This window comes from Terrapene carolina, unplaced genomic scaffold (genome assembly GCF_002925995.2).
Source record: "Terrapene carolina triunguis isolate 2854851 unplaced genomic scaffold, T_m_triunguis-2.0 Scaffold66, whole genome shotgun sequence".
NCBI classification, from domain to species: Eukaryota; Metazoa; Chordata; order Testudines; family Emydidae; genus Terrapene; species Terrapene triunguis.
In genome coordinates, this window is record NW_020664417.1 from 22,225,658 (window position 1) to 22,238,372 (window position 12,715).

The 12,715-nt window shown below is 43.4% G+C and overlaps 1 protein-coding gene across 1 annotated transcript in view; it reads left to right on the forward strand.

Annotated features, from left to right (window-relative positions):
* The window catches only part of FAM160A1 (family with sequence similarity 160 member A1), a 49,307-nt gene extending 38,417 nt beyond the window's left edge, over positions 1–10,890 (forward strand). Inside the window, exons 9-11 of the mRNA XM_024207558.2 lie at positions 5,467–5,645; positions 5,927–6,065; positions 10,245–10,890. Coding sequence (XP_024063326.2) covers positions 5,467–5,645; positions 5,927–6,065; positions 10,245–10,495 — 569 coding nt within the window. The 3' untranslated portion in view covers positions 10,496–10,890. The remainder of the gene's footprint in view (positions 1–5,466; positions 5,646–5,926; positions 6,066–10,244) is intronic.
* Positions 10,891–12,715: the final 1,825 nt, after the last annotated feature.

Below are 12,715 nucleotides of genomic sequence, written 5' to 3' on the forward strand. Positions count from 1 at the left end.
TCCCCCCCCCCCCCCCCCCTCCGCCCCCCCCACCCCGGGCCCCCCCCCCCCCCCACCCACACCCTCTGCTGCCCCAACTCTGGGCTCTCCCCTCACCAGCGCTGACTCCACCCACTCCCCCCTCGCCTCCAGCCGGTCCAGCGCTGGCAGGGTCGGGGTAAGCAGCGGGGCTCCCGGGCCGCGCCTCAGCCCAGGGTCCCTCCAGCTGGGGCTCCTGCCTCCAGGACCGGCCGGGACCGGGGAGGACAGAGCCGGGGGACCGCCCCGGCAGGGGGCTGAGGAGCCGGGGCAGGGCAGCCCCAGAGGGAGCGGAGCCCCGGAGAGCGGGACGCGGGCCCGCATGGCAGCACCCCGCCCTCTATGGCCCCGCTCCTGCTGCTACTCCTGGCTGCCCTGCCGCAGTCCCTGGGCAGCTCTGGCCGCTTTGCCCAGCCCCGGCTGCGGCGCTGGGGGACAGCCACCCTGCGGCACCTGCAGGCGGCTCCGTGTGCCCCGAGGGGCGGCCCCCAGCCCGAGTGTCCCGCACTCAGAGCCCACCCGGCCATAAGGTGCGGCTGCTGCTCCCCGACACGAACCACAGCGGCCCCAGGGCGCCCCCGGTGCAGGATGCGCTGCTGCTGCCAGGGCCGGCTCTAGGCTTTTGCCACCCAAGTGCCCCCCCCCAAAAAAAGAGGCTGGCTGGAATGCCACCCCTGAAAATGTGCTGCCCCAAGCACCTGCTTGGTTTGCTGGTGCCTGGAGCCGGTCCTGTTTACCATGTTTATTACGGTTTATCAGAGCCAACCAAGAACAGGATCCCAAGGTAAACGGCAGTGTACGAATATCGAATCAGAGACAGTCCCTGAACTGAGGAGCTTACAATCTAAATAGATAAGACAGGAAACAGGTTGGGGAAAGGGGTGGAACGCGCACAAGCAGAGTGAATAATATGATAGCAGTGAACATTAGGTAATTCCATGATTTCTAGTTTGTTTTAAAAACCCTTTCAGTGGGGTCATGGTAGAAGGAGATTAGCGACACTGAAATAGACAGGAAAGGAGAGGGCATTGGTGGCCATGAGAGAGATGGCAGGAGAGGTTGGAACAACAGTCAATCAGCACGAGAAAGGTGTTAACCAATATGAAGGATAGAGGGGAAACATGAATAACAGTAACTTATTATGGTACTTTTTAAATTAATGTTATTTACTTTGATACAATGTAACTATGCCATTGAAGTGTGTGGTGCTGTTCTTGGGCTGAAGTTTTTGACCTTCATATTTGTTTAGTTTGTTATAAAAATTTAGAACAAGACCAGCACCAAACAGCTGTCCTAACCACATCATTCCAGGGAACAATCCTGCCATTGTGAGTGGTTGGACTATCTGACCTAATATAATAAGTGCACTCAAAATGTCCCATTTCTGCAACTGCTTTGCTACCTATGCAGCAGCATATGCAACATAACAGAAAAGTGATAGACTGCTCTGCCACCAGGTGGCAGCGCTATTGTCATTTCTGCATGCACCTCTTTGCAAGCAGGTCTAGGCATCTTGCTTTTCAAATGCCAATGACACCCTCACTGTTATGTTTTTCTCTTGTGCCAGGCATCCAGTGAAATTTGGCCACAGAATTATATCTAATCATTGGGAGGACACAATGTATTCAGGCGTGCTTGCCCACAGCAAAGTCTGTAAAGGCTGATTTTAAATAACTCAGGGGATACATTAATCTTTTAGTCATTGAAATGCAGCCTTTGAAATGTGGCCAGCAGGCCTGGTGTTCAGTCTTTAAGTATTTGAGGAAGGCAACTTGGTTTTCAAGTGCATTTGCCACTATTGCTGTGATGAGTTCTCTGTACCAGGCACTCAAAAGCTCCCCTCATGTCCCTAGGTCACATCCGGCTCTGTCAGTCTCCTGTCATTCCCTGTCAAACATAGTTCAGATACTTTGGCAACATCCCTCTCTGTCTGTGTCAAGTCCTCTTCTCCCCTTTCACTTCCTTTCAAACAAAGCTTTGCTACTACCCCTCCCAAGCCATGTTTCTCTCTCTTTGTCTCTTCACTCTATTTCAAATGGTTTTCTAACTGGTGACGAGTGGGGAAAACATTGGCAAAGTTGACTTTGCAATGGGGGTTATGCTATCACTCAAACAAATGACATTTCAGCCATCTCTGTGTTACTATACAGAAATAGTGTTTTGCATATAATTTGGATCCAGTATTACATTATGTGTTGGTATAGGGCTCTAATTTGATGGTGTCAACTTAGTGTTATGGGGTGCTATTAGAGGAAGGAGCTTTGTTCTACAGAATGAAATGTCCAAACCAAGTCTCCCACCACCAGTAAATCCCACCAGTGTGTAGGCATGCTGCTCCACTATATGATTTGTACCTAAATAAAGACGCTATTATGTGGATGTGGAACTGATGCTGGACCCTTGGTTTAGAAAATGGTGGCTGTTCCTTTAGCATTTATTTGCAGTATAATATCATTAAACACAAACCTACCTCCATGCCACCCAAACCAGGAAATGTCAGTAATAGAAATATGTGGCAAATAAACTTTTATTATGGGTAGGTCCCCCATCTCTCCAGGCACATGCATTGGACCAGGTGTAAAATTAAAAAAATTGTTCTAATTAGTTTGTGTTGCTCCTTTTGAAGCTTATAAACACCTGCTGAGCTGCTCTGATTGTTGCTCTAGTACGGTTCTGGAGGGCCTTTTATTTTTCCTGATTTTGTTCAGATGACAGAGACCACCTATGTATTCTGGTCAAGTCTTATGAGGTGGTTCTCAGTTGTTGCTGTAAGTGCCTGGCTTCAGCCTTTGCTGCTCAGATCCCAAGGCTGACTTGGAATTGTTAGCCTCGATACACCTTCTTTTGGAACCTCTTACACAGCTGCCTTCATTGCACGGGGTCGGGGAGGGGGGAGGGTCGGGAGGGGAGTGTCCCAGCAGTACATTGAGAATGCTGCCATGAATGTGAGAGGAGGAAGGGGCAGGATGATCAGGTAGTGCTGGATGAGGGCTTTTTATGTATCCCAGGCAGGCAGCGTTGGGTGAAGGCTCTTTATGTATCTCAGCAAAATACTGCAAGACACCTCCATTGGTGGTATTGCAAATGTAGACAGGATCCAAATTAGTCACTGGTGTGTTAACCAGCTGTGAAGTGGCTCAGCCTTCTCGCTTGTCCTTGAGCTGCGTAGAAGTACACTGGCCTTTTGCTGAGATGTGAACCCCACCCCCCTGCTCCGCTCACCTCCACCTCCTCTGCAAGAGCTTTGCCATGTCCTGCTTCTCCCCCGTCCCTTCCAGTGCTTGCGCCGCGAAACAGCTGTTTTGCACGGCAGGGAGGGAGGGAGGAGGAGGGAGAATGTGGCGCACTGGGGGAAGAGGCAGGGCTGGGACAGTGATTTGGGGAAGGGATCCAATAGGGGCAGGGAGGGGGCGGAGACTTTGGGGAAGGGGTTGGAGTGGGGGTGGGGGCAGGGAAAGGGTGGAGTCGGGGCGGGGAAAGGGGAGTCAGGGCGGGGTTAGGGATGGGGGGGCACGAGCACCCACCAGCGCCGGAGAAAGTTGGCGCCAATGGTCGTAGAGACATTGCAGCTCAGATCCCACTGTCCTCAAATCCTTATGTCATAGTCCTCCCAGGCTTTGTAGCAGCACCCTAGGGAAGCACATCCAGGCTGTGGGGTTTCCCCAGCAGTCTCATCCCAGTCTTCACAGAATTTGTGGTCTAGCTCCTTGGGCAGCTTCCTGCCAGTTTGCTGCTGACACAGAATAGTCCTTGGCCTCTCTTGCAGCCACATCCTTCTGCCAGGGCTGCAACTTCTTATTGCGACTGTTGCTGGTCAACTAATTGGCCAGAGCTGGGGAGGTGGCTACTCTGTCCCTTAACCACTGTCATGTGAATTAGAGTTTGGGTGACATGGTAGTTAAAAGCCAATAGTTACCTGCACCCTTGTCTACACTAGTACTTCCACTTGTGCTCTCCTCAGTGGGACTGTACCAATATCAGTAGTGGGACATGTTTTAGAAGAGAGCTAGTGTAGACCCAGCCATACTGTGCATCCATAGTAGCAGTAGTTCTAAAACAAAATGGGCTTTGATCCTCAGCCATGCTCTGTGCCTGATGGGTGGAGCTGCAAAGTAGTTATTTGTGGTTTGGTTCCTTGATTGCTGGGCTGCCCAGGGATTCCTTTTGGCCTCCAGCATAGTTTAGAACAGCCCCATACGGCTGCCGTAAACTGGACCCAGCTATCCAGGACATTGAAGGGGATGGCTTGCGAGCAGGAGCTTGCTGGAGTGGTTACCCCAGTTACGTTCTTTCCCCCAGGTATGCCTCCTATGGCAGGTGTCACAGGAGGTAGCATAGAAGTTGGCTACGCTTTGTGCCACCCAGGGATTCCCCCATGTCAAGGATCCCCATGTGGAGAGAGTTTGCTGGCTTTCCAGTATTCTCACACTGTAGGAGTTGTGCAGAGGAACCAGAATTGGATCAGGGCTGAACCTTATATTTAAGTAACTTTTATAGACTGTTTTCTGTTGGTCTCTTTACTGTCTCCAGCTACATACCTGCTTTATCATCTAGCAGTATGTACGAATCCATTTTCATTTGCTTAACTCATGTTCATATTGGCAAAGTCTTTGCCAGGCTTACGATGAAGGATATGTACTTTCATTGTAAATAGTTCTATATTTTAGTGGCTATACTATAAAATGCGTACACAAACCAACATTATTATTTAGAAGTGACATTAATCTGATAAAGCCTGCATCTACCAATAGCCTATTTTTATGGCTTCCCCACTTTGTGTGAATTTTTGCAGTGTAGAAAATGTTTGTGGTGTTATACAAATTAGTCCAGGGTTGGTTTTTTTTTATGATTTGAAACAGCATTTTCATAGTCCCACTAAAATATCACTATGTATTATGATAATGTGAGAAACCTACCCATAATTTACTCTGTCCAGTCCTTATGTAGAATTAAGCTAGAACGGTAGGATGACCAGATAGCAAGTGTGAAAAATCGGGACAGGAGCTAGGGGGTAATAGGTGCCTATATAAGAAAAAGCCCCAAAAATCGGGACTGTCTCTATAAAATCGTAATAAGTAGCCTGACCCTGCTTCATCTGAAATCTTTGGCAGGACTCCGAGTAACTTCAATGGGAGTAGATCCATAGAACATAACATGCTGGATTAAATCTTTATTGGCACATATGAGGTAGAATACTTATGCATGCTTAATATACTTTGAATGTCAACTGATTGGCTAACCAGTCAAAGTGTCACTGCTCATCATAGAGTTAACGAGATTAAATATATTCAAAGCTGCATCCTCTCTGTTCAGACCTGGCTTTTTTTCCTGTTGGCTTTTAATTGGCATGTGGGAAGTCTGATTTAGTCAGATATGGAGATTTAAATTCCTTTTCAAATACTTATTCCCCTGATTTTAGGATTTTTTTTCCCCCTGTTTTTCCTGTAGGGCCATTTATCAGCGTAGTGCTGTCAAAGCTGGAGAACATGTTGGAGAATTCCTTGCATGTTAACTTGCTCCTCATTGGGATTGTTACTCAGCTGGCCAGTTACCCACAACCGCTTCTTCGTTCCTTTCTGCTCAATACCAACATTGTATTGCAGCCCAGCGTACGGTCATTATATCAGGTACTTCATCAATGCCTTACTTCATGCTCGCTGCAAGTTTTGCCAATAATTCTAGTGCCTTGTTTACCTGTTTTTCAGTTTGTTGCTGTGCATTTGCTTTCCCCTACCTGTTTGAGGACCTCTCTGTTTAGTTTGATGTTTTAACTGTGCCAATGCAAGGAGCTGGAAATTAACTACTCAACTGGAATTGTAACAGTCTCTAATTTGGAAAGAGAGAGACTGAGGTTTCAGGCCATAATTGCAAGGATAGTATTAACAATTTACCATTCTTATTTTGGCAGGTACTGGCATCTGTGAAAAATAAAATCGAGCAGTTTGCATCCATCCAAAAAGATTTTTCAGGTCTTCTTATACAGGCCCAGCAGTACTTACTTTTCCGAGCGGACATGTCTGATGTGGCTCCAGAGTTACTAACCAAAGGTAAATATCAACCACTTTCACAGTGGTATATGATCTAAAACACTGACTTGCTGGTTATCTGCCCTATTTCCCACAGAAAGATAAAAACAGGAAGAGGGTATTATGCATATCACCAGCCAAAGGTATTTCTATATCTCTGTAACTTTAAAGGAACAATCCTAAGTTTTTAGGCCACAATATGTGGATGCACGTTGAAATTGTTTCCCATCTGGAAATTCTTAGTGTTTTATTTTAGCACATGAAAACTTATTTCTGAAAGAGTAACAGAATAAGGTGTTGGCATGACTTGCTGTCATACTGGCCGAGTACATGGTTTATTGGGAGGGGTTGTATGTGTGCACTACCTCATTTTATTTTTAGTCTCATATTGAGCAGTGCATCCGCTGTTTTTTGGTGATTCTTGGAGAGAGCAGTTGCAGAAATAAATTCATTGTGGAATTCTAGTAGATAAAACCTTATAGGCTGGACTAGAATATCTTTAAGGAAGATAAATATGAGCCAGAAATTTTTGATTATGCCCTTTTAAATGGAAAGAAGTTGAAAATGAAATGCAGTACTAGGAGGGGCACATCAAAGGTGGCTGTGAGTTGGTGCCACCCCAGGGCACAGCGTTCCCACTCCAGCTGACTTTTCTAGCATCTGCTGCTTCTCAGGCATGCTGTGTGCTACACCTATTTTCAATGGGCTGTCAATCATTTATGTTTCGTACAGTAAGTCAGATAATAAATTTAAAATGTAGCATTCTCTTTTCTAAATGATAAAATTCCTCCAGCAGCTGATGGGGTCAGGGCCTCACATTGTAGTCAGAGTTCAGAACTTCAGATGCCAGGTTCTAGAATTGCTGCTGAGTAGTCAGCACTAGGCTCCAAGCTTCCATTAAAACCTTGCTGTCACATATGATGGGAATGCATAGGCTCTGCTGAGAATAGTAACCATAGAGATAGCATGGCACTAGTTAGAATCTCTTGAACCCTGTTCTATTGCTATTTATTGAATCATTGTTATCAATCACTTGGAATGAGTATCCCACTGTCCCTACACCAGATTTTTTGTTTGGCTTTTCATTGGTGTGTAGGAAGCAAGGGAGACGTTTTAAAAATGCTTATTTAATTGCTTTTTTCTGAGGGACTTAATAATTTTCCTCAATTCTAATCAGCATGGTGTCAGCTTCTAACATTCCCAGTATGCATACTCTGCAAAATCATAGCCTCTCTCAGGCTACTTCTTGAAGCATTGGTCTGTGGAAGATGCATGCTGTAAATGAGATGTTTATCACAGAGACCAGTGGGGTTTAGAAGCCAGGTTCCAAGAACAGTAGATGAGAGAGTCTTACAATTTTTTTTAAGGTACTGTCAATAAGATCTTTGTATAATGCATTCCTAACATAACTTCATTCATCTTATAAGTGTTATGCTTCAAAGCTCTCTGTTGTAGCTATTCAAACCCAGTGAAACTGCTTCATAAAACAGTCTCTGATTTTGGCATTTATTTATATTTTCCTGTTTTACATCAGCATATTTGTGGGCTTCAATGTTTGCTGAGTCCCTTCATTGTGGTCATTATTCTGGAACCTGAAGCAGAGGCTGCTCAGTCACTGGCCTGTAACATTTTCTCTTGCCCTGTGGCAGCCCCTATAAAGAATGAGTCTCTTGACTAATGCTTAGAGACTAAAATATCTGCAGTTTTGGCTCTCAGCCATCCTAGCGCTGCCAGCAATCAAACAGTAATTCTTAGGGCAAGTTGCCTCCCTAGTCCGCCAACACACCACATCATTATATTGATTAAGAAATGTAAAGTTGAAACTGTTACAGTATTGGCAAATAAAGTACGGTTGGACTTTGAGATTATTGCAGGAAGCTAAAATGAAAATCCAGTATTAGGGAACTAAACTTTCTCCTAGATTCCCTTTTAAAGTTAAAAAGTGAAAGTGATGTATAACTGCAAACACAATCTTTCCTGATTCTTCCTGCATTACTGAATATAGTTGACCTCCTACAGGATTTAAAATTGAAAAACAAACTGATCCCATTGGTGAAAACTAATTCAAAACATAGGTGTTCAAGAGAGGGGATATACTTGGATCGCAATAATGCTGTAAGAGTTCTAGGAATGACAGAAAATTTACATCTCTGCTTATACTGAAATAGTATATGGTGAAGTGAAAAGTCTATTTGATTTGAGATTGCATATGTAGAGGCATCAGGTTATTAACCAGATAAGTGACACACACTCTACCTGTGTCCCTGGTTTAAAAAAAAAAAAAAAAATCTAGAGTATTAGACCTTTTCAGTCTCTATGCTGTAAGATTCTATACTGTGTACAGTTCTGTGCACCTAAATTCCAGAAAAATGGAAATTGAGAGCAGAACTGGATGAAAAATTTGACAGAACAGATTTCCATTGAAAAATACAGTTTCATTGAAATATTTTGCAGAAATGGGTCTATTTGGATGAAATTATTCAATAGGAAAAAAATCAAAAATGTTAGGCTTTTTGCTTTTAATTATATTTAAGTATTAAATATATTTAATATGTATATAAAAGATAATTCATGTTTTAATATAATATAAAAGTCAAAACAAAACATTTTGATGGCTATTGAGACTACTTTTTTGAATTTTTATTTTGCAGGCAATTTCAAAATGCTTGCTTTTTGTTTTTCAAAAATGTTAGGATTTCCTGCAGAACAGAGATTCTGGTTCCCGACCAGCCCTAGTTGGGAGAAACCCAGAGAACAACACAAGTGACTAAAGAGTCTGGAGGGCGAGAGTTATGATTAACTAGAACTAGAAAAAGTATAGCTTTACCAAATTATTGCTAAGAGATGAAAATTTTATCCAAGTACTGGAAGGATATACACTAACGTCCATAAACTGAGGAAGGGGAAACAAGGATGGAGAAATATGGAACAGAGGAACTGCCATGGTGCATCAGACTAGTGGCCCATCTAATCCCATATCCTGTCTCTAACAGTAGTTGGCTGGCACCAGATCCTTCAGAGGAAGGTGCAAATAACCTAATAGTGGAAAACTATAGAATAACCTGCACATACTTTAAGGGAAGTTTCCTCCTAACCATATCATGTAGTGGTTAGTTTATGCCCTGAAGCATGTAGGTTTAATCCTTACTTTTTTTTTTTTTAATTCTGTCTAATATAACAGTGGACATTCTTAGTGGTCATACAAATGACTAATTACATTGAATCCTATTAAGCTCTTAACTTCAATAACATTTTGGGGCAAGAATTCCACAGGCTAATTATTTATCATGTAACAAAGTAATTCTTACACGTTTTGAGTTTGTGGCCTTTCCATTTCATTGAATGTCACTTAATTAAAATGTGGGTCCAACTGGGGTTGAAATTAAAGTGCTGCTGCCTTTTTAGTTTACTACATTTTAAAATGTAGTAATTACTTTGAATGAGACTAATCTTGGTCCCAATCCTGGAACGAGCTCTGTGAGAGCAGACCATATAGGTGTCTAGATAATGGAGAATGTGTGGTGGTCTCATTTATTTTTAAAATTTATTTCCTGCCTGTTCACAGGAAGATGGTAGCCTCCATGGAGAAAGCTCAGAGAGGGTCACAGGTGCAGAAAAAACTGAAACCTCAAATAGTATTTCTTAAATAATGGGTTTGAGCTTTGCAGAGTTGTCATGAAAATTTACCTGCCCAGGGCCAAAATCCACTCACCTGCCTTTCCAGGGTGATGGAGAAACATATTTTACTTGTCTGTCCAAAACAAAAATAAATACTAATGCCAGGTAAGCAGGAGAGTAGACTAGTGCAAGGCTGTATTATTTTAAATTATACTTTGGGAAAGTGTTTTCCACCCATAAAGTGCAAATAACTCCGATTTCCCTTTTTAACGGTACCTTCATATATGTTCCTTTCCATTACTCTGCCTTCACTTACATGTTGTTTCTTCCCACTGGCAGCAACCAGGTTGCTAAAGAAAAAAAGGGAGCACATGTGGAGTGGGGAGTGGGGAATAACCCCACATGCCTATCTGAGCCTTGATAATTCTCTTTTGGGTCACACGGTGTGTAAAGATATTGCATTAGATACCAGTCGTGGAGCGAATGCATTCTCTAGCATGCATTCCACGGGACTGTAGCTTGCAGTTTAAATTAGGTTTGTTTACTGGTCAAAACTGATTCTTTTTTTCTTCCTGGATTTAGAGAACATCCAGCACAACAGCAGCACAGGGAAAGGAAGAAATCTTTCTGAAGCTTCCCAAACCCTGCTCCAGCCTTTCTTGGGACACAGAGCAAAGAGAGTAACGGCTCTTCCTGGCATTCCCTTGCCTGTGAGGAATGCTGTGCTTGCAGCTGCCCTTTTCCCAGAGTTTCTGAAGGAGCTAGCAGCTCTTGCACAGGAACATTCCATCCTGGGTTACAAAATACCGGGTGATGTTGACGATTATTATTAGTGTCATTTTAACAGATTTTTTTTCCTAATAGAATTAGCAGATTTTTAAATGCAAAGCTGCTTACAAAAGAAAGTTCTACTTTGATACTTCCTGACAATACTTGATCTGGGGGAAAAAATCTCATTCCATGTTACCTTTATATTGGGCCTTATGACTTCCAACTGTGCAACATACTAATATGATATATTCCTGAGGGATTCTGTTATTTCAAATGTGTACTCCTCTTCCGTTGTGCATCTACACAACTTCCTTTACCTCAATGCTCTGGTTTTCAATTCTGGTCTAGAAAAGTGGGTTGCCCAGTGGGAGAAATATCTGATATGTAAATATATACGAAAACTGCACAAAATTGGTCAAATAAGCCTTCTGTGTTAAGGGCCAAGATTTTGGGGGGAGGGAGGGTGGTGTTCCCTTTATTTTTAAAAGGGGAGTCTACAGGCCCACCTCTGAAATTCGCTTTAGCAATGGCTGGGGTTGTGAATCCAAGTGGTCTTATGTGTTCTAAATGCATGACTAGCTGAAAGCAGGTGCTGTACCCAACACATACCGTATTGCCTTATGTTGCATACAAATCTGCAGCTCTCAGCTGTTGGTCTTTTGAAGTCAAATGAAATGTATAAGTGGATGTAGACTGCAGACTGCTTGGAATTTTCCTTGCAGTTTCTCAGCATTCTTTGATAATTATTATAGTGCTACCTAAAATCTCAAGCAAGCCTTATTTAGTAAGATTTGCACAAAGTACAAAGCGAAATGTTTCTATGCAAGGTCTAACAAATTTGTAGAAAAAATTTGTGTTCTTCTATTGATAAGCTGAAGAAAAGTATTCAGTATCTTTCAGTAGTGTTAAAAGGGCGACTCCGTTAAGTACTGCTTTTTATGAAAAAGGACAGCTTGTCTCTGAAAAGGTGTTTTAATTTTTTTTTTTTAATGTCATTTTGGTTAAGGAAAAACAAAATGGCTACATGTAAAGAGAAACTGGTTATTTATTTTTAAGTTATGTGCTAGCTTTGCCTAATATTGCACTTTCAGGGTAATGGGGAGGAATGTACAGTAGTTAGAGAGGAAAAAGTAACAGGGATAACTGAAAACTGTTTGCTAGTGACTAACTGCTTAAGAAAATTCTCTTCTGTGAGTAATGAGGTTCATTAGAAGAACCCAAACATGATGAATTGGTGCATCACCGCTGCATTTCGTCTTACTCTTAGTGGCATAATTGTGCTTCCAGTGCTATACTTTGCTCTACGTGAATGGGGGCTCAGTTCATGAAAGCCTTAATGCTTCCCCTTTCTATTATGAGGAAACTAAAACAACCCAAAAGCACTGGAAACCGGAGGTAAGAATGATATTCAAGCAGTTTTTGTTATGCTGCTGGTTATAATTCCCCAATACTGAAAAGCCCCATTTTATAACTTCCCCAATTTCAAACATGTTATCTTCACTTAGGGAATGTAAATGAAAAGCCTATAAAAAGAAAGATCAGATAAAATTTTGTAAAGTACCTAAGTGACTTAGGAGCTGAAGTCCCATTAACTTGGTCCTTGGTCACGGGGGGGTATGTCTACATAGTAGTTAAACACTTGCAGCTGGCCGAGGCTTGGGCTGCAGGCTTACAAAGTTGCTGTGTAGATGTTTGGGCTTTAACTTAAGCCTGAGCTCTGGCTCTGTGTGTGTGTGTGTGGGGGGGGGGGGGGGGGGGGTGGAAGGGTCCCAGAGTCCAGGCTCCAGTTTGAGCCTGAATGTCTAGACAACATTTTTTAGTCCCACAGCCCGAGCCTGAGTCAGCTGCCCCAGGCCAGCCGCGGGTCTTTTATTCCAGTGTAGACATACCCATAGGTGCTTTGAAAAGTGCACCCATCATCCATAGCAGGGAGAGGTACCGTAGTGCCTGACTACATTAAGTCCTGTCTGTAGGAGACACTAAAAGTCCTAAAGTAGATCTGTACAGATTGCCACGTGCAAATACTTCCCTGGACCTGCCATCACTTGTCTGTCTAGGTACCTGTAACGTACTCAATTCTGTGGTATCTGATCACCAGCTTCCTTCCCTCACAGCCCTGACTGCTGCCGCTCAGCCCTTTGTGCTCAGGCCCACAGGTCACTTTCTTTTCTGTTGCTTCTGCTCCATGCAACTCTTTGCCTGTCAGATGCAATTCCACCAAACCACGGTCTAGCCTCCTTGCAGCTGCTCCACTCACCACCCATTAGATTGCCTTTTTTTTA